The sequence below is a fragment of the Grammomys surdaster genome, unplaced genomic scaffold, assembly GCF_004785775.1.
Source record: "Grammomys surdaster isolate TR1022 unplaced genomic scaffold, NIH_TR_1.0 125704, whole genome shotgun sequence".
NCBI classification, from domain to species: Eukaryota; Metazoa; Chordata; class Mammalia; order Rodentia; family Muridae; genus Grammomys; species Grammomys surdaster.
In genome coordinates this window covers 2,469,603-2,492,195 of record NW_021620539.1, presented here as the reverse complement: position 1 = coordinate 2,492,195, position 22,593 = coordinate 2,469,603, and the positions used below count along the sequence as shown (strand labels likewise).

Below are 22,593 nucleotides of genomic sequence, written 5' to 3'. Positions count from 1 at the left end.
AACAATCACTTTTCCTAAATATCTCTTAACATCAATGGACTCAATTCCCCCAATAAAAAGACATAGACTAACAAACTGGATACGTAAACAGGACCCAGCATTTTGCTGCATACAGGAAACACACCTCAGTGACAACAACAGATATCTCAGAATAAAAGGCTGGAAAACAATTTTCCAAGCAAATGGTCCCAAGAAACAGGCTGGATCATTCTAATATCGAATAAAATTGACTTTCAACCAAAAGTTATCAAAAAAGATAAGGAGAAGGAAACTTCATACTCATCAAAGGAAAAATCTACAAAGATGAACTCTCAATTCTGAACATCTATACTTCAAATACAATGGCACTCATAAACTTTACTGAAGCTCAAGCACACATTGAACCTCACACAATAATAGTGAGACTTCAACACCCCACTCTCAGCAATGGACAGATCATGGAAACAGAAACTAAACAGAGACACAGTGAAATTAACAGAAGTTATGAACCAAATGGATTTAACAGATATCTATAGAACATTTCATCCTAAAACAAAAGAATATACCTTCTTCTCAGTACCTCATAGTACTTTCTCGAAAATTGACCATATAATTGATCACAAAACAGGCCTCAACAGATACAAGAAGATTGAAATAATCCAATGCATCCTATCAGATCACCACAGACTAAGGCTGGTCTTCAATAACAACAAAAACAACAGAAAGCACACTTACACATGGAAGCTGAACAACACTACAATCAGTGATAACTTGGTCAAGGAAGAAATAAAGAAATTAAAGACTTTTTAGAATTTAATGAAAATGAAGGTATACCATACCAAAACTTATGAGACAGAATGAAAGCAGTGCTAAGAGGAAAACTCATAGTTCTGAGTGCCTCTAAAGAGAAACTAGAGAGAGTGTACACTAGCAGCTTAAAACCACACCTCAAAGCTCTAGAACAAAAATAAGCCAATACACCCAAGAAGAGTAAACAGCAGGAAATAATCAAACTGAGGGCTGAAATCAACCAACTAGAAACAAAAAGAACTACACAAAGAATCAACAAAACCAGGAACCGGTTCTTTGAGAAAATCAACAAGATAGATAATCCCTTAGCCAGACTACCCGGAAGGCACAGAGACAGTATCCAAATTAATAAATTCAGAACTGAAAAAGGAGACATAACAACAGAAACTGAGGAAATTTAAAAAAATAATCAGATCCTACTACAAAAGCCTATATTCAAGAAATCTGGAAAATTTGGATGAAATGGACAATTTTCTAGACAGATACTATGTGCCAAAGGATCAGATAAACCATCTAAACTATTTCATAATCCCTAAAAAAATAGAAGCAGTTATTAAAATTCTCTCAACCAACCAATCAAAAAAAAAAAAAAAGAGCCCAGGACCAGATGGTTTCAGTGTAGAATTCTATCAGACCTTCAAAGAAAACCTAATACCAATACTCTTTAAACTATTCGACAAAATAGAAACAGAAGGAACACTACCCAATTTTTTCTATGAAGCCACAATTACGCTTATACCTAAACCACACAAAGACCCTACAAAGAATAAGAACGTCAGAACAATTTTTCTTATGTACATTGACGCAATAATACTCAATAAAATTTTTGCAAACCGAATCCAAGAACACATCAAAATGATCATTCACCATGATCAAGTAGGCTTCATCCCAGGGATGCAGGGATGGTTCAATATACAGAAATCCATCATTGTAATCCACCACATAAACTCAAAGACAAAAACTACATGATCATTTACTAGGTGCTGAAAAAGCATTCGACAAAATTCAACACCCCTTCATGGTAAAAGTTTTGGAAAGATCAGGAATCCAAGGCCCATACCTAAACATAGCAAAAGCAATATACAGCAAACCAGTAGCCAACATCAAACTAAATGGAGAGAAACTTGAGGCAATCCCATTGAAATCAGAGACTAGACAAGGCTGCCCACTATCTCCCTAATATATTCAATATAGTACTTGAAGTTCTAGCTACAGCAATTAGAAAACAAAAAAAGGTCAAAGGGATACGAATTGGAAAGGAAGAAGTAAAAATATTACTATTTGCAGATGATGTGATAGTATACTTAAGTGACCCCAAAAATTCCACCAGAGAACCCCTAAACCTGTTAAACAACTTGAGCAAAGTGACTGGATATAAAATTAACTCAAACAAATCAGTAGCCTTTCTATACTCAAAGAATAAACAGGCTGAGAAAGAAGTTAGGGAAACAACATTATTCACAATAGTCACAAATAATATAAAATACCTTGGTGTGACTCTAACCAAGCAAATAAAAGATCTGTATGACAAGAACTTCAAGTCTCTGAAGAAAGAAATCAAAGATGATCTCAGAAGATGGGAAAATCTCCCATGCTCATGCATTGGCAGGATTAATATAGTAAAAATGGCTATAATGCCAAAAGCAATCTACAGATTCAGTGCAATCCCAATCAAAATTCCAACTCAGTTCTTCATAGAGTTAGAAAGAGCAATTCTCGGTTTTTTTTTTTTCCGAAATCTTAGTGAGGCTGCAGTGGTCCACACTACTCTCTGAGTTTAGACATGCCGCCCAAAGACGACAAGAAGAAGAAAGATGCCAGAAAGTCGGCCAAAAAAGACGAAGACCCCGTAAATAAATCTGGTGGCAAGGCCAAAAAGAAGAAGTGGTCCAAAGGCAAAGTTCGGGACAAGCTGAACAACCTCATCCTGTTTGACAAAGCTACATACGACAAACTCTGTAAGGAAGTGCCCAACTACAATCTCATTACTCCAGCTGTGGTCTCTGAGAGACTGAATATTCGAGGTTCCTTGGCCAGGGCGGCCCTTCAGGAGCTACTTAGTAAAGGACTTATCAAGCTGGTTTCAAAGCACAGAGCCCAAGTAATTTACACCAGAAACACATAGGGTGGAGACGCCCCGGCTGCTGGTGAAGATGCATGAGCAGGTTCAGTCAGCTGTACATTTGGGAAAATAAAACTTTATTGAATCAAAAAAAAAAAAAAGAAAGAAAGAAAGAGCAATTCTCAAATGCATTTGGAATAACAAAAACCCTAGGATAGCGAAAACTATTCTCAACAATAAAAGAACTTCTGGAGGAATCACCATCCCTGATCTCAAGCTGCACTACAGAGCAATAGTGATAAAAACTGCATGGTATTGGTACAGAGACAGGCAGGAAGATCAATGGCATAGAATTGAAGACTCAGAAATGAACCCACACATCTATGATCACTTGATCTTTGACAAAGGAGCTAAAACCATCCAGTGGAAAAAAAGACAGCATTTTCAACAAATGATACTGGTTCAACTGGAGGTCAGTATGTAGAAGAATGCAAATTGACCCATTCTTATCTCCTTGTACAAAGTGTTCAGGTAGATCAAGGACCTGCAGGTAAAGACAGATACACTGAAACTAATAGAGGAGAAAGTGGGAAAGAGCCTTGAACACATGGGCACAGGGGAAATTTTCCTGAACAGAACACCAATGGCTTATACTCTAAGATCAAGAATCAACAAATGGGACCTCATAAAATTACAAAGCTTCTGTAAGGCAAAGGACACTGTCAATAGGACAAAATAGCAACCAGTAGATTGGGAAAAGATCTTTATCAATCCTACATCTGATGGAGGGCTAATATCCAATATATACAAAGAACTCAAGAAGTTATTAGACTCCCGAGAATCAAATAACCCTATTAAAAATGGGGTATAGAGCTAAACAAAGAATTCTCAACTGAGCAAGACCAAATGGCTGAGAAGCACCTAAAGAAATGTTCAACATCCTTAGTTAGTCATCAGTGAATGCAAATTAAAAAAACCCTGAGATTCCACGTCATACCAGTCAGAATTGCTAAGATCAAAAACTCAGGTGATAGCAGATGCTGGCAAAGACCTGGAGAAAGAGGAACACTCTTCCATTGTTGGTGAGATTTCAAGCTGGTACAACCCCTCTGGAAATCAGTTTGGTGGTTCCTCAGAAAACTAGACATAGCATTATCTGAGGACCCAGCTATATCACTCCTGGACATATACCCAAAAGATTCTCCAACACATAACAAGGACACATGCTCCACTATGTTCATAGCAGCTTTATATAATATATAATAGCCAGAAGCTGGAAAGAATCCAGATGTCCTTCAACAAGAATGGATACAGAAACTGTGGTACATTTACACTCAGCTATTAAACACAATGAATTCATGAAATTCTTAGGCAAATGGATGGAGCTAGAAAATATCATTCTGAGTAAGTTAACTCAACCACAAAAGAACACATATGGTGTGCACTTACTGACAAGTGGATATTAGCCCAAATGCTCACAGTACCCAAGATAAAATTCACAGACCACATGAAGCTCAAGAATGAGCAAGACCAAAGTGTGGGTAATTCAGTCCTTCTTAGAAAGGAGAACAAAATACTCACAGGATCAAATATGGAAACAAAGTGTGGGGCAGAGACTGAAGGAAAGGCCATCCAGACACTGCCCCACCTGGGGATCCATCCCATATATATTCACCAAATGCAGACACTGTTGTGGATGCCAAGAAGTGCTTGCTTACAGGAGCCTGATATAGCTGTCTCCTGAGAGGGTCTGCCAAAACCTGACAAATACAGAGGGGATGCTCGCAGCCAACCATTGGACTAAGCATGGGGTTCCCAATGGGGTCCCCAACTGAGGAGTTAGAGAAAAAACTGAAGGAGCTGTAGGGGTTTGCAACCTCATAGGAAGAACAGTAATATCAACCAACCAGACCCCCCAGAACTCCCAGGGACTAAACCACCAACCAAAGAGTACACATGGAGGGACCCATGGCTCCAGCTGCATATGTAGCAGAGGGTGGCTTTGTTGGGCATCAATGGGAGAAGAGGCCCTTGGTCTTGTGAAGACTTGATGCCCCAGTATGGGGGACTTCATGGGCGAGGAGATGTGAGTGGGTGGGGGAACACCCTCATAGAAGCAGGGGAGGATGATGGGATAGGGGGCTTTTGGGGGGAACCAGGAAAGAGGATAACATTTAAAATGTAAATAAAGAAAATATCCAATAAAAAATAAGCTAAAAAGAAAAGATAAGGAATCATAAACAAGTATTCGATACTTATGTTTAAATGTTAGCTCTGGTCAGTCATTCCAGTGTTTATGACTAGGAAAAACTGTGTATAACAGTTTTAAAGTATAATGTTGTAGTAGCCAGTATAATGTGATAACTATTAATAAATAGATATAAATTGAAAAGGTTATTTTATAATGTAATTTTAAAATCATGATATATTAGTTGAGGTTCCTTGTAGGAAGACAACTATTGTGTATTAAAAGAGGATCCATTAGATTAGAATACAGAACTGTTCAACATGTAAAGCTACTTTGGCATTCAAAACTCTGATGTGAAAGGAAGAAAGAAAAAGAAAGAAAGAAAGAAAGAAAGAAAGAAAGAAAGAAAGAAAGAAAGAAAGAAAGAGAGAGAGAAGGAGGGAGGGAGGGAGGGAGGAGAGAGAGGGAGGGAGGGGGAGGGAGGGAAGGGAAGGGAGGGAGGAAGGAAGGAAGGAAAGAAAGAAGGGAATCTATAAATAAAAGTGAAGTTATAGTGCCAGATCTATCTTACCAAAAAAAGTACAGTAATAAGAGGTGTTTTCAGGTTTAAAGAAAAGGGCCACAGATGTGTGCTGTGTACAGAGACATTTTCAATGAAATAAGCCATTTTTGGGTCAGTCGCCAAGGTTTTCAGGACACCTCTCCTGCTCAGTTCTAATGTTTATCAGTTTTGATGGTATCCACAGCATTTTATTTCCTGTGGAAATATAAAGAAATCTGCATCTCAACACAAACCTTTTGCTTGCTTCCATTCTGATGTTAATACATTGTTTTAGTATATAGGCTGATTTCATTCAAATGACTCATACTTTTTGTTTTGAGGCCTCCAAGGCCATTTCCTGACAGGAAGAAATTACCTTGAATATCTCTTCTGGACCTATACTCATTGGTCCAATGGCAATCTTTGCCTTGCCACATAGCCTACACATCCCTGGAAACTTAGGCCTTCTTTCCGGTTTATATTTAGAAAAATTATTGTCCTGAGAGATGCCTTGTTCAAAATTTTGTTACAAATGACCATACTTCTCACAATGAAAGCACTGGGCATTTCGAGATCTGAGATCTTTGGTGTCTTGTTCACAATCTCTTTGCAACAACCATATTTTCCATAATTGAAGCACTAGGCACTAGCTATAGCTTGACTGGTTATATTAGCATGATACATGTTAGACCAATATCAGTCTTATCCCTTATCTACTTGTCTGTAGGTGCTGCTCATGAATTTAATGGTTTAGTAACTTTTTAAAAGTTTGGTATGATCATTTTCATACACCAAGATCTCTATCAACTCCTGTCTTGTATCAGGGTCTGATACAGCTTTGTTCACAGCTGAGACTAATCATTGTAAAAGAAATCAGTGAGGGCTTCTTCAGAGCCTCTTTGTACAGGAGGTGGGTTTTCTCCCAGGCACCTCAACTTTGTCCTAAGCTCTTAAAGCCAGTAAGTGACATTGTTCTAAAGTAGTATCATCAAATTGCATCTGTTCTTATATATCAGAGTTCTGTCCATTGCCCAGCAACTGATCTTTTACTATATTCATTTTCCTCGCTCTATTTCACTGTTCAATATCTGCAGATTCTTCTCTCCTCCACATTAACCATTGCAATTGTGGACTAGCCTCTAGTATAACTGTTGTCAATTGCTTGCAGTTTTGGAGAATAATTATGAGTATTTATCCCAGTTATTTAGAATTTGTTTTACATTAGGCAGATGCATCCCATAATCACAGCCTCTTGACTATCTTAAATTTATCATTTCTATAGGATGGCATCCTATCTCTACATAACCTTGATTTACACCATTAACAGGCATATGCTGTATGACTACTGGGGAAAATGATGGTGATCTCTGAACCCCAGGCTGACCCACCTCCAACTCTGGCTGAACAGTTAGTTCAAGATTAACTCTTTCTCTTGAAATAGGCTATTTAATAAAATTGCTCTCCTGCTTTTTCAGCTTTTCTCTGGCCTGACCACCCTTGGATGCAGTTTCTTTCCCTCTTTCCTCCGACAGGAAACTCCTGTTGCTCAGTCAGCAGGACTGAGCCTTTTTATTCTCCCTTTATGAGTGTTCCTCACATTCCAAGTGCTTCCACCTCTACCCTCAACCTCTCCAGTTGCCCTGGCAATTCTGCAATCCTTTCAGAAAAGAGAGAGTAGAGTGACCCTCTTTTTTTTTTTTCATTTCAGTCATGTTTGTTTGTTTGTTTCTCAGGCCCCTCCATTTCCAACTGCAAATTTTCCAACTGCTCCGCCATTCTTTCAAACATTTTAAAAACAAAATATATGAAGGAGAAAAAAAGAGAAAATCCCCTCTGGGCATAAATCAGGGATATCCCAGTGATAGTAAACATTATAAACGTTTTTTGCTGGTATCTTGAAAAACAATCCATTCCTTCACCCCTGCTATTTCCTCTATGGCATTTGAAATCAAATCTCCCAAATTTATCCTTAACACTTGAGTACCATATTGGGCACTATTTGTAGCTTATCTTTACTATTTTGTAGGTTCTTCATTTTCCACACTTTATCCCTACTGGGTTTATCCCCTATAACTAGATAGGAGAGAAAGAAGGATGGGGACAGGGAAGAGAGAGAGAGAGATCCATGAATCTAATTTCTTTCTTTTCATTTCTTCTTTGCTTATAGCTGGTCTTTGTTTGTTGGGGGACACTGTGGGAAGTTGTGTTTCTTTCCTCACCTACCTAAGAAATTCTTTGATTGGCTTTAATAAAAACCTGATGGCCAATTAGCTGGGCAAGAAGTAGAAGGTACAATTTTCTGGAATTAGAAAGGAACTCTGGAAGGAAGAAAAAGGAAGACCTTTTCCCCAGGAGATATGAGAGGAGACAGACATGACTATGGGCCTAGAAGGTATAGCTAGCTAGCCATATGACTGGATTAGGCTAGGTTGTTGGGTTAACTTAGGTGAGCTAGTTGAGCGTCTGTCCACCTAAGCTTTAAAATTTAGAAAGTCTCTGTAGTTATTTGGGGATCTAATTGGTTAAAAAATAACTGCTGCCCTATTAATTTCCAGCACTAATTATACATGCAGAATATTAATAATCACTTTACATTTGCTACTTTGTGGGTTCTTTTTTTCCCACCGGTTATCCCCTACCAAGGTTTCAACCCCAATCACTAGATAGGAGAGAAAGAATGATAGAGGGATAGAGAAAGAGGATAGAGAGAGATAGAGATCCTTAAATCTAATTTCTTTCTGGTTTCTTCTTTGAATAGTACTACTAACAAACCACAACTGACAAACTATTCCCTGAACTACCACCAACCACCTTGTGTATCAGGGCTCCAGCATTATACCTTCTGAAAAACGTCCACAGAACTCCAAATGTCACACAATCACAGAAACTATCTGCAGTTGGCAAAACTACTCCTCTACTAGAACACTGGGCAAATCATAGTCATCTGCTGTGTAGCAGCCCCATATCCCTACACCTCAGATTAAAATGGAAACATATTCTAGTAATATTTCTGTGTTTTAAAGAAAGCTAAAATTCCTAAATTCACACTACAGATGTGTATTTGAACTTTTACAAAAAATATTGTACAAAATTTCATTTCATTATTTTATATTTCTCTTGGAAATTATTTATTTTGCCCATGTTATTAATTGTGTATTAGAAGTATACAGAATATGAATTTGACATGGTTTTTTAATCTTCGACTTTTTAATTTCTGCATTTCCCATGTAATTTCTAATTTCATGTTTCTTTTCGATGCATTGGTTAGTTTAGCTAAAGTCAATGTCTGTTTTCCTTCATTACTTTAACAATGTGTGTTTGCTGGGCAGTGGTGGTACATGCCTTTAATCCCAGCACTTGGGAGGCAGAGGCAGGTGGATTTCTGAGTTTGAGGCCAGCCTGGTCTACAGAGTTCCAGGACAGTCAGGGATATACAGAAAAACAAACAAACAAACAAACAAACAAACAAAATGTGTGTGTTTTATTTCTTTGTTCTATGCTTTGGCTTTTACTATCATTAACTTTTATGATATATGTGTGATTTGATTCTACTTTGTCTTTTTATTTTGTTGTTATTTTGGTTTTTTTGTTGCTTTTGGGTTCTATTTTTCATTTTAGATTTTGAGTGAGTATTTACCTTTAGAGTTTCCCTTTTATATATACATAAAATATTTGAAGTTACAAATTTTCTTCTAATAATGATCTTGAATGAATTTCTAGTTTGAGTACACAGCATTTTCAATGCTAATTTTATACATTTTAGAATTCTGGTTTAATTTCTTCTTTAAATATTTTTATATTAAACTTTATATATAAAATCCATATATAGTTCCTTGTAACATTTACTTGAGTTAATTATATTTTATTTCACCATCAACCAGAAATGCTCTACTACCTCATTTTATAGAATTTAAGATTTTTCTTGATAATTTAATAAAGGGACATTTAAAAACAAATTCTCATATGTTTGAAAAGATAATCTTGTCTTTCTTTGAAACTTGATCATCTGGCCACATTTACCTACAAGACAGTCTGTAAATAGTTAACATAAATTTTGTGTGTGTGTGTGTGTGTGTGTGTATATATATATATATATATCTTTATGCTACAATTTAAAAAAAAAAAAAAGCTGAGCACGGTAGTTTACATCTGTAATTCCAGCATCTGAGAGATGGAGACAGGATGACTCGAAGTTTTAGGTTAGTGTGTCTCAGAAAACAAACTAACCAAATAAACCAACACCCTCCCCCACAAGAGTACATTTCCTTTTAAAGCACAATTGTTTTATTATTTAAGCTATATAGTTTATCTCTTCATGGTAAAAAGTTTGACTTCTAGAAAAGCAAAGAAGTACTTTTTCATAAATTTAGAAAACAGATGGTTAATAAGAGAGGCCAAGAAAATATATTCTAGAGTATAAATGATATATTGCATTAACATTATATAGCTTCATATACATGAAGTTTTATACTATTATTTTTAATAGACTTTTATACTATATATTCTGAGTAACCAATAAAAAATGAAGATAAGATGCTTGTAGGTCTACAGTATATAGATCCAAACTTCTTAGGAGGAGGAGAAAATGTGGGTCATTGTTGTCAAAGTGAAGCATGTTATCAACAAAAGCTTTTAAGAGGTGACTGTATCTAAGCTCAATGATTAAAGGAAAGTGGGATGCTCCAAATAAATGACAAAAAAAAAAAAATTGGGAGAGTTCTAAAGAGCAAAAGGTATCAAATGGAAAAACTATCTGAAATTAAAAAAATATCTTAGAGGTTTAATAGAATAAAAATGCAGACGCAAAAAGCAGTTAAATAAATGATGAATCAGAACTAATTAAATTTGAAATTTGTAACAAAATATTGACAAAAGCAAATACAAAAATAAAGGCTAAGAGATGTGTGCTACAATATCAAAAGTTCTAACACAGTTGACTCATATCCCAGAAAGAGAAACATAAAAATATATTTAAAATAAATGGTGTGAAAGTTCCCAAGATTTGTGGAGCCATTATGAAGTTATGAATTTAAGAAGCTTGTTAGAACTCTTAACAGAATAAATAAAAAACAACAACAAAAAACAAACCCAAAACAAGTTGAGGCATGTTTGAAGTTGCCACAAAGAAAAGATATAAAAATTGTTTGAAAACAATCAGAAGGAAAAAACCACATTGTATACATTAGAAGCAAAGTTCAAAACACTGAGGATTCCTCATACAGAAAATACTGAAACTAGAAGATGATGGGGTATCATTAAAGCTCGTTATATTACATAAATTCCCAGCAAATGAGAGCAAATCTCAGCTCATGGCCTGACACTGTCTATAAATCTAAATCTAGGAAAGTAGTTTTTAGGAAAGAAGGAAGATAAAAGGTAATTTCAAATAAAAGAAGCTCCAGAAATCATTTTGCAACGCCTACATGAAATACAAATAATGTTCACAAATAAATATAATAATAAAAGAATATTTTGTCTCTTAATTAATTAATTAATGTGACCATTTAAAATGTATAATATATCTGTAGATGCTATATAATTATAGTATTTATGATAATGAAGGTAGATAAATATATGTATATGGTTACAAGATGTCTGTACATTGTATGAAGTGTTATGATGTTATCTCTAAAACACATTGAGTCGTTAACAAGATACACTGTGATACTTGAAACTAATGATAAAAATAAAGATAAAATGACTATGAATAAATTACAATGTGTTTGTAATAACAATATTTAAATAACTTGAAAGTGGAAAGGCAAAGAAAAGCAATAAATTATAGTAAACACAACAGAAAATTACATTAATGCAAATAGACTAAACACACTAGTCCTAAGACTGCAAAATACACAAGACCTAAAATAAGCTCTCTATAGGAGAGCTAATAGATGTCTATTAACAGTATGCAACGTGAATGAAGCTAAACCAGAAGAATTAAAGCTGTGAGCAGGTAATTCTGTGGTCTTTATAGTTTCTTTGAAAGTGTGAGTCTTACCATGTGGAACTGTGGTTTGGAAAGGGCGACTTGGGCTTTTCAGGTTCCATAAAGTCAAGCTACCATCTGAGTGGCTGCACATGAATTGTTTGCCCTCGTGATGCCAATCAATTGAATGAATAGCCTAATAAAATAACAATAAGAGAAAAGTACAGGGGGAAAGTAGATATATTATATCATTATATATTCCAAAATATTTTGACATAAAATTATTATACTGATAATATGTTAATTTTTCTGACCCAGACTAAGTTGTCTTTGGCTTCAACCTGTTACAGACCTTGAAAACGCTACCAAAACTAATTTCCTTAATAAAGAATAGTTCTGAAAAAATTATAACTTCAGATTCCAGAACATTTTATTGTAGATCCAATGACATTCCTATATCCTTATCATCCCTGTTCAAAAATTGTTCACATAGAAATAAAGCATGGTTACCAGAAGATAATATCTTATAAGATACAGGCCTAGTATCACTTAGAGTAAATAATTTTAAAAAGAATTTGGGCTAGCACCTGAAGCCAGTCTATATGCCAGATCCAATGGTATGCATTTTACATAAAATATATTACTTAATCATATAAAAGGTATTATGTTTACTTTATTATTATTTCTCAATTTACATATAGTGAAATTAACCTAGAGACAAGTACTCATTTGCTTTTTAAAGTCACACAAGTTAAAACCAATCTCCTTCTAAAACTCATAGTCTTAAGTGCTGCACAATTGCCTCAAGCATATACCATACTAATTGATTTAAAGCAACTAAGATTTAATTTTTAAAAATTTCCAAGTTCATTCTGTAGTTTTGAATTAGATAAGAGTTAGCAGTAATTAATTTATTTTTTTAGTTGTATTGGTCCCTGTGGTAGTACTGTATCTTCTATAAAGTAGATTTTAAAGAAAGGTCTCCTGAATTAGTAAGCAATTAATATTGCATTTCCAAATCTGTGGTATTCTTTGTGATAAATTGAACATCATATTTTATCCATTGTGTTAAGTACAATAAGGCGAGTCTTGGTGGACAAAAAAAAAAAATCAGAAAAGTGTGTAAAGTATCTTTTCCCCCAAAGAAACTAGAGAGAAAGTCAGTGTAGGTGAATATAAACTTTTAGCACACGTGTCCTCATACAGTTTTGTAACCAAGCACAAACATTTCAGCCAGTGTGTATAGTACTAGAGTTACAGCTAACTGCTATCATGACTAATCATTAAAATATAGGATATAAAATATGATGTAGACCTCAAAATATAAGATTAAAGTGAATATAAAAGGCAGCATGAATTCCTGGACTTGTAGGGTTTATCTTGGTTTTCTCTCCCCTCTCACTCTAGCCATCATTTCTATACAGATTATATTTTTCTTAGCTAGTCTCCAACAAAAGTGTATAGAGAGTTAACATCTTTACTGTCTTCTCTATTTCTTTTTCTTTCTGAAGGTGGTTCAAACAAAATGTTGCTTCTTTTGTCAACTTTGCTGAACCTCAGTCAATTTAAAATTCTTAAAACTACTTGGTCAGCAAAAGTAGAGGACGAAGAAGTACCTAGACCCAAAGTTTCATCCTACCCCAGTAAAACCCTACCCAATGGGGAAGACAGAATGAATGTGTGTGTGTGTGTGTGTGTGTGTGTGTGTGTGTGTGTGTGTATTATATGGGGAGTCTAACTGTCCCTTGATGAATAGTCATAGATGAATTTATTTTTTTGTGGAAACCCAATACTATATTGAGAAATAATTAGCCATGAAAAATTACTTCCATATATATATATATATATGGAGAAGAATTATAGTAAACAGGCTAGTAATATAAACAGTCAGGTTTTAGAGATCAGAATTATAAAACTGTATAACTAAGGAGCTGGCAATTGAGATGATAGTACATATTTGATTTTTGTTTATTTAGTTACATCACATTATTTTCATTAAAACAGGGGCTTATTAGAAACCAAATATCAATCAACCAATGCTAAAGATATAGAGCATAAAAGAATTTGGAGGAAAAATACTAGTCATATTTTGTCAGCTGTGACTTTTTCCTGAAAACAAAAATTCTAAACTATATAGCAATGTGACAAAAAGAAATAGGCAATTCCCCATGGATTCAAAGTATTTCCCTCCTATCAAACTGAAAATTTTCTCTGAGATTATTAAAGGAATATCAATATAAGGAAAAATTGTTCTTATAGAAGAAATCCTTTCTTTATTTGTTTATTGAGAAAAATTTCATTCTCTAGTCTGGAGTGGCCCAAAGCTTACTATGTAACTCAAGTTGGATTTGAATTTGTGTTAATCATTTTGCTTCACCTTCCCAAGAGCTGGGAGTAGATTCATATCCTACAACACCTAGCTGGAAGTAACTTTTCATGGCTAATTATTTTTCAATATAATATTGGATTTCCAAACAAAAATTAAACTCCTCTATGCATATTCATCACTGGACAGTTAAATAGTTCAAATAGATTTTTGGTGCCTAAGGAACTAGTAGGATTTTGATATATAGAAGAGACAAGAAGAAAGTTCATAATGAGAAAGCAAATAACAGGAACAAAATCTTAAAGGTAAGAAGTAAATTATAACATTAAAAGACAGTGAACACCATGCTCCAAATGTGTAAACTATTTATCAAGATGCAATAAATTATACTTTTAAAAAAAGGTCCACAGCTTTAGTTCTCATGCCTAGACCATGTTAACAAACAAAAGAGCCATTCAAAGGTTCTGCTGTAGAGAATCTTGTGATCTGATTGTATTTTTGAAAGAAAAAGGACATGCATGATAGGATCATGGCTGTCCTCTGAGAGGCCCAATCAGCAGCTGACTGAGACAGAAGCAGACAGATACTTACACCCAACATTGGACTGAAGTCGAGGACCCCCCTGTGGTTGAATTAAAGGAAGGATTGAAGAAACAGAAGGGGAAAGCATCCCCATGGGAAAACCAGCAGTCTCAACTAACCCAGACCCCAGGAGCTTCCAGAGACTGAGCCACCAACCAGAAGCATACACAGTCGGAGGCCCCTGGCACAAATATAGCAGAGGTCTGCCTGGTCAGGCCTTAGTGGGAGAAGATGTGCTTAGTCCTTGAAAGACTTGAGGCCCCAGGGAAGGGGAGGTCTAATGAGGAAAGGGGGTTTAGGGGGGAGAACCCTCTTGGAGGCAAGGGGAAGGAGGAATAGGATGAGGAACTATGGGGTAGATTAGGAGAGGGCAATGACTGGAATGTAAATAAATAAAAAATTTTTTAAAAAAGAAAATCTTTGTTAATGAAGAATATGCAGATGTGTAGATGTTAAGAGACTCCTATAACTAGTTAAGCATTGTAACCTAGTGTGTTGGGTGTAGAAATGAGGACAAAGAGGAAATAAGAGGATGGTAGTGCTAATAAAGACAAAATCAAAGAGCTTATAAAAACGGATTGCATATAAGCATGAAGAAGAGTTAAATAGAAAGCATTACTATGGACACTTACTATGGACACTCTAAAGTGATCTTTTAAAAGATAGGGGAAGGCTAGGGTGCTGAGGTGGGAGTGGGTGGGTGGGGAAGCACCCTCACAGAGGCAGGGGGAGGGGGAGTGGACAGGGAGTTTGTGGAAGAGAAAATGGGAAGGAGGATAACGTTTGAAATATAAATAAATAAAATAACCAATAAAAAAGAAAAAGGAAAAAGGGAAATGCAAGAAGATATATTCTGGAAACGTCAGAGGAGAAGAGGCAAATGGTACCAAGATTTCTCACTCTAACTGGACTCTAGCCGAGGCTTGATCATAATCCATTTCATGTCCTTTTGGAGTGGATTAAGATTCTCTCTCGGGGGTAATATGAGCATCTTCTGACTAAATATAAGTTTGACACTATTCTATGCTGTCACTATTAAAATATTTGAAAAAAGCATTCTTTAAAAAAAGAAAAGAAAAAGAACATAGAAAGTGGTATGAGCAATAAAGTATAAATTTAGTTCTGATGGTATTTATTTATACTTAACTATTAAATTACTAGATATTAAATATAAAGCTTAAGAGAGGGGTAAAGGCCAGGGATTTTAGTTGTATTAAGTTTATCGCTTGTAGGCCGGGCGGTGGTGGTGCACGCCTTTAATCCCAGCACTTGGGAGGCAGAGGCAGGAGGATTTCTGAGTTGGAGGCCAGCCTGGTCTACAGAGTGAGTTCCAGGACAGCACGGGCTATACAGAGAAACCCTGTCTCGAAAAACCAAAAAAAAAAAAAAAAAAAACCAAGTTTATTGCTTGTATAGGTAATATTAGAAATGAGAGCTATTATAAAGAGGAACATAAATCAGGATGGAGCAAAAGACAGTTTTGAGTGAGGGAGGGGCTCACTGCATTGTCTGGCCTCAAACTAGTAACATAACTTGTCTTTCTGCCTCCTTCTGTCAAACATCTAGTATATGCCAGTGTACCAGACTTGAGCACCCATGATTTAAATGAGTCAGAGATGGAGAAAAAAGGCATAATAAATGAGGTAGGCATGAATAAGCAAGAAAAATAACCATTTTAAGAATGATCCTTGGAAAATTACAGAAGAGACCTTTGTATGTAGTGCTGAGAAGAGTATTAATGACTTATAAATTATCTTAGAGACATATTAAAGATAGTTTCTAGATGGAAAAAAGTGCTAAGAAAGTATGAAAAGCTTTGCAGTGAAATGAATTTTATAACTATCTGCATTAGAACGACAGGACCTATGATATGTACTAGGCAAACGCATATAATTTATTTATGTGCATATACAATGTAAGTCAACATATAAAATGATCTCTATGTATAAATTAGGTATATGATCATACTCCACTCAGAATATTTCTGTTTATTTAAAATTTCAATTTCAAAATTAATATGCTCACCTTTTAAGGTTGAAAAATTTGTTTCCTTACATTTTCAACAAAAGGAAAACACAATTCAGCATTCCTCTTTGTTTCCTATTGATCTAGTCTTTTCTAATTCTAGCCGGCTAAATAGTGTTTGGGCTTTTCTCTAGCTCTTTTCTTGAAAAAGGAAGAAACATGCATATCATATCTTTGCATTTTTGTGTGCTTAACAGCAGTAAAAATATTAGCCTAGCTGCTTAGAGTCATTTTTTTCTTATGATTCATATGTACTGGAAACTGATATAATAACATAATTGTATAATATTACTTGCATGTTTTTTTGTTTGTTTGTTTTTTGTTACTCATGATCAAATTGCCCAGATACTATGCAACTAACTTCTAGACTCTTTGGCAATGTAACTATCTCATATATATCATAAATTTTAATTTGAGAGATCCATTAAGAAATGAACTGTGTGCATTTTATGAAATACAACTTTAGCGATATTTTATTTTGATTTTTGAATATTGTGTGGGTGTGTGGAGGTGAGCATAGTCCCTGCCTGAGGAGACCAGAAGAGGGAGCCAGAATCCATGGAGCTAGAGTTACATGTAGTTTTGAGCTACCGGATATGAAAGATGGAACCAAATTCAAGTCCTATGAAGAGTCGTACACACTCTTTACCACTAAGACACTTCTCTAGACCATGAAAGGTATCGTTAGAAACTCAAACTGTACATTTTTTAATTGTTGTGATGCGATGGGGGGGGAAGATAAATACTGTCAAGTATTCCAAGGCAATTAGAAGTCCAGTGGGTGATATTTTTTATTCCTCTAATCTAAAATGAAGTGTTCTAAATGAAATCAATGGGAGAGACTCTTTTTCTGTTTATGTCTTTTAAATTATGTGACAACATATGCGTACAAAAGTGAATGTTAACTAGGCAGAGTTTTTAATCTCTATTTTCTTTCTATCTTCTCCTACTCCTACCTTACTTCTAATTTAAGTATGTCTGATCATCTTTGTGTCCACAGCCACAAGAAATAACCTCCCCTTTCCATCTTCTATCCCAGCTACACTGTCTTCATGTAGCTTCTTTTAAAATGGAGAATTATTAATGGCCTAGATCAAAAGCACAATCAAAAATGTCATCTGGGAGAAACCTAATCAAGCCTCGATTATGTAAATTGTGTATAATAAAATATACCTCAAGATACTTATTGTCACTTATTTGGTCCTATTCTCAAAATACCTCACTATTCTATGAAGTAATAGAAGAAAAAAGCCTTCAAACTGTCTTGAATTTTTAGCCACAGGAAATGAATTCTCTAAGTAAGATTTGGATATTGCCCTTAGAAAACCAAAGGTCAAGAAGCAGATGTGAGTGTGGAGCCTACATAAAAGACAGGGAGATGAGACAGATCAATAATGTATGATAAGTGAAAGAATATATACATAGCCAAAAATAGGTAATGGTCTCCCAAATTGGCAGTCATGGCAGAATTTCTACTCAAAAATAATTGGCAGTTGAAACTCACACAAATAACAAAAGACTATCAAGCACTGAGCAAGAACAAGTAGCGCCCTAGTGACTAAATACATTAGTAAAGCACGAGATTTCAGAGAAAAATAGTGATACATAGTCCCCAAAGCTTTCAAAAATGTCAGCAGAAAGAACTTACCTCATCATAATAAACTCTCAGTTCTGCTCTTTTAGATTTCAAGTCCCAGAATACCACAGTGCCATTTTCATAACCTATTAACAGCTGGAAAACAGTAAAACAACCATTTCTTAATTTTGACATTAATTTGAACTGTTTTCAAATAATAATGATAATATTATAAAGAAAAAAACATGCTATATATCAAAGGCTGATTTATACTAACTTTTCCAGCACTGAAATATGCTTTTCACTTTTAATTTTTTTTTTAAAAAGATGTTGTTGTTGTTGTAATTAAAGACAAATTAAATGGCCCATAGCTTTTGCTGCAATATTAAACATGCAATATAGAACTTTGCTGGGTTCTAAAGAATCAAAGAAACATGTAAATAAACATGTTACAAAATATGTTAAGAATAAAAACATTTTTAAAGAAAAATAGGATAGAAAATGAAGACAAAATAAAGGATGAAGTGTTATGCTTAATTAACTTCTAATATATCATTCAGTGCTATATACCCGGAAAAGTAAACAAAAGTATTTAATAGTTTTGTATTTTTTATTCCAAATCTCTTCACTTTGAACGTCTATTTTATGATATTTCCAACTAATAATGCTGATGCTAGCCCCTCATGCTGGGGATCAAATGTAGATAGGACCTTGGACATACTCAGCAGAATCACTACCACTTAGCTACATCCAAAGCCTTGAGCAAATATTTTAAACTGATGGTTCATACACCTTCAGCTTTTTTAAAACATATTTTTATTGATTCTTTGGGAATCTCACATTATGTACCCTGATCACACTCATTACCCAGTCCTTCCATGTCTATCCACCTACTAAATATATAAAATTCAATTTATGTTGTTTGTATACTCACTGGAGCAAGGTCAAACTGGCAGTGACCTGCTCCTTAAATAGAACTGGGTCATTCCCCTCCCATATTTACCCCAAACCCCTTAAAATCCATAAGTTGTGGAGAGCTAATTTCAGCATCCTTAAAATTTATCCTGTCTACAAGTAATGTAGGCATGGGGAACGAGCAGAGACTGAAGAAATGGTCAACCAATAACCGGTCCAACTTGAGACACACCCATGGGCAAACACCAATCCCTGACACTATTGATACTCTGTTATCCTTACAGACAGGAGTATGTTGTCCTCTGAGAGGCTCTACCCAACAGCTGACTCAGATAGATATAGGCACCACAGCCAAACTGTGGATGGGGCTTGGGGACTCTTATGGAAGAATGGGAAGACCAACAGAATCAACTAACCTGGACCCTTGGGATTCTCAGAGTCTGAACCACCAGCCAAAGAACATACATGGGCTGGATCTATGTCTCACTGCTTATATGTAGCAGATGTGCAGCTTGACCTTCATGTGGGTCCTGAACAACTGAAACAGGGGTTCTCCTGAAAGCTGTTGCCTGCCATATTACCCAAATATTATCTTAGTGTATTCTGTGAAAGATGGAAGGCCCTTATTGCGTTGTAAAGACTCGTCATCTTCAGCCAGAGGCCAGAAACTGCTGGAAATCAAGATAAATTCAACCATGAGGATAGCAGAAGACAGGAGCCTAGTATGGCTGTCCTCCGAGAGGCTCTACCATCAGCTGAGACAGATGCAGATACTTACAGCCAATCGCTGGACTGAGGCCAGGGACCCCTATGGTTGAATTTGGGGAAGGACTGAAGGAGCTGAAGGGAATGGCAACCCAATAAGAAGAACTACAGTATCAACTAAACTGGACCCCTCAGAACTCCCAGAGACTAAACTACCAATCAAAGAGTATACATGGGTTGGTCCATGGCCCCTTGCACATATGTAGCAGAGGACTGCTTATCTGGCCTCAGTGGGAGAGGCTGTGGTTAATCCTGTAGAGACTTGATGCCCCAGAGAAACAGGATGTGTGGAGGAGTTGGTTGGATAGGTGGGTGACAGGTGTGGGGGTGGGAGAATACCCTTTCAGAGGCAAAGGGGAGAGGGGATGGAGTGAAGAACCCTTGGAGGGGGGACCAGGAAAGGGATAGCATTTGGAATGTAGATAAATAAAACAATTGAAAACAAGAGTTCTCTTCAATGACTTCCTGTTTAGGCTGCTACTTTTTGGAGGTGGGGTAGGGGTTGTCACAGAAGCCTTCCATGTCTCTCTTTCTCAATTATGCATCTGCAATCTTTGCTATTACTACAAATGTATCTTCCTTGTTCTTTACAGTCAGCGGGAGCATGGATCATAGACATGATTTCTGGTGAGAGAACAGACCACGAACATGACCTCCAGCTCCCTACTTTTTAACTTCCTTTAAAACGTTAAAGCTTCTTAAAAGTTCTCTATCACATCAATATTAGCTAAGTGCAGTCTACAGTGTAAACTGTACAGGTTCTAAAAGCACCCTGGAGACAAATGTCTATGGTGGACTTTTTAGATTAGATTAGTTGAGGTGAGTAGACCTGTCCTAAATGTAGGTGACAACACTCTGTGAGCCAGGGCCCTGGACCACTGGAATAGGAGAAAGCTTGCTGAGCAATGCTCTCCTGGCTGTGGGTATAATAGGACCTGCAGCGCCATGCTTCTGTCTCTACTCCTTCCTCACCATGGTAGGCTTTCCTTCAACTGCATGATTCCATAAATTAATTCCATAAATTACTTTGGACAGATATTTTGTTGCAGCAATAAGGAAGTAATCATCAATATGCTGGTGTTTATATTTAAATCAAGATAAATTATTTAGAAAATAATAGTCTTTCTTTTAAAACAGAAAATTTTGAAACAGGTAAAATTTAGATGCTATTAAAGAAATGTATTTTAAATTCTCCTATCTATGTTTTTATTTACTTTTCTGTATATGATGTTTTGCTAGTATTGTATGTGGACCACATGCATGCCTGGTGCCTGTTGAGGCCAGAGACAGTCAGAGTCCCTGGAACTGAAGTTACAGTCAGTTGTGAGCTGCTAAGTGGGTGCTGGGACCTAAATAGAGATCATCTTCAAGAGTAACAAGTACTCTCAACTACTTACCCATTGCTCCAGCCCCTAGAGTTATTTTTTAAGATATATTTTATATACAAATGCTTAGTTATAAAACTATAGATGACAATATTTAAATAGATTTGACAAAAGTGTTGAGTTTTCTGATGTGCTAACATAAAGAAAATTACTTTTATAAATGTTAAAATAACAAAATAGTATATAATTCAATAATATTGTCTAAAATCAAATTCATATAAGGTTTTATATGCTATAACAAACTGTATTTTGAACAAATAAAACATTGTATACATGAAAGAAAATGGTGAACAATATGACAAATTTTTATCTAGTGTATATCATGTTTTTAACCTAAAATTTTTTAAAAAACATTATTTAAGCAAAAAAAAATCAATAACACAATCCTTACAAATTTGAGCCGCAGATATATTTAAAATTTTTAAGTCTTTTCAGAAATTTAAAAGTAATTTTTAAAAGAAAAAAAGTCCTTGTCTAGAAAATACTGGGAAAACCCCTAGTAAGCATTAAGATATGAAACACTGGCTATCAAAATATCTTGTTATTGAGATAGCTATGTAAAAATATAATGCAGAAAGTAAGACATTAGAATCACTTATAGAATTAAGGAAGAGAAAATCAGCTCCAAAAATCCAACAGACATTAACTAGATCACTCTGTAATGCTGAGTCTGGAAAAAAAAAACCCAAAAAACAAAAAACAAAAACAAAAAAACCACCATGTAGCAAGATAGAACTACAAAAAACATTTATGATGCCAAATATAATTATATAATTATATATATATATATATATATATATATATATATATATATATATCAATGTAAATAAAAAACAAAGATTAGGTCACATGCACATTATTTTCTCATAAGCTATTAAAACTGTGTCAGAAGAGATTATCTATTTGCAAAGTAAATATTAAATTCCAAACAGCCAAAATTGTAGGCATTACAGTGAAGTAAAATCAAAGGTCAGTGACAAAAATACTTTGGAAACAATATTTCTAAGTTATTAAAGCATAAAATTATTTTTTTAAGTTTGAAAGAAATGAACAAAATATCATACATTGATCCCCTAACAACCCATTATGGTGTTCTGGGATCCAGTGAAGTCGTTACATAGAACTCCAGGTAAGATCCCCCAGAACTAGGCAGCCTGCCTGTCATCAACCACCCTGTGCTGGAATTTTCCCCTAATGAATAAAGATTACAAGGGACCAATCACTGGGCAAGAAGTGGGACTTCCGGATCAGGAAGAGGAAGAGGGAAGGCAGGAGAAAGAAGCCTTCATTTTGGATGGCGGGAGCAAGAGAGGCAGACAAAATGTAGGTAGCCAGAGGCTATCGGTTTGAGGGGCGGATCCACTTGAGGATTTATGACATAAATTAGTTTACAAAATTAGGATGTTAGATTCTGCACCCAGCGACTGTGTTACCTGTTGGTTCTAAACTAAGATTGAGTGGTGTTTTCCTTCTCACGGGGACTCAACTGGGTTCCAGAGGAAGGTACAGCAGC

The 22,593-nt window shown here is 35.6% G+C and overlaps 1 protein-coding gene and 1 pseudogene across 1 annotated transcript in view; one reads left to right on the top strand and one right to left on the bottom strand.

Annotated features, from left to right (window-relative positions):
- The window catches only part of LOC114639413 (syntaxin-binding protein 5-like), a gene marked incomplete at its 3' end in the record, with an annotated part of 222,451 nt that overhangs the window by 57,461 nt on the left and 142,397 nt on the right, over positions 1-22,593 (bottom strand). The window contains exons 5-6 of the mRNA XM_028788160.1: positions 18,088-18,171; positions 11,579-11,702 (exon numbers count right to left, since the gene is read on the bottom strand). Coding sequence (XP_028643993.1) covers positions 11,579-11,702; positions 18,088-18,171 — 208 coding nt within the window. The remainder of the gene's footprint in view (positions 1-11,578; positions 11,703-18,087; positions 18,172-22,593) is intronic.
- Positions 2,573-2,914, top strand: LOC114639417 (annotated as a pseudogene).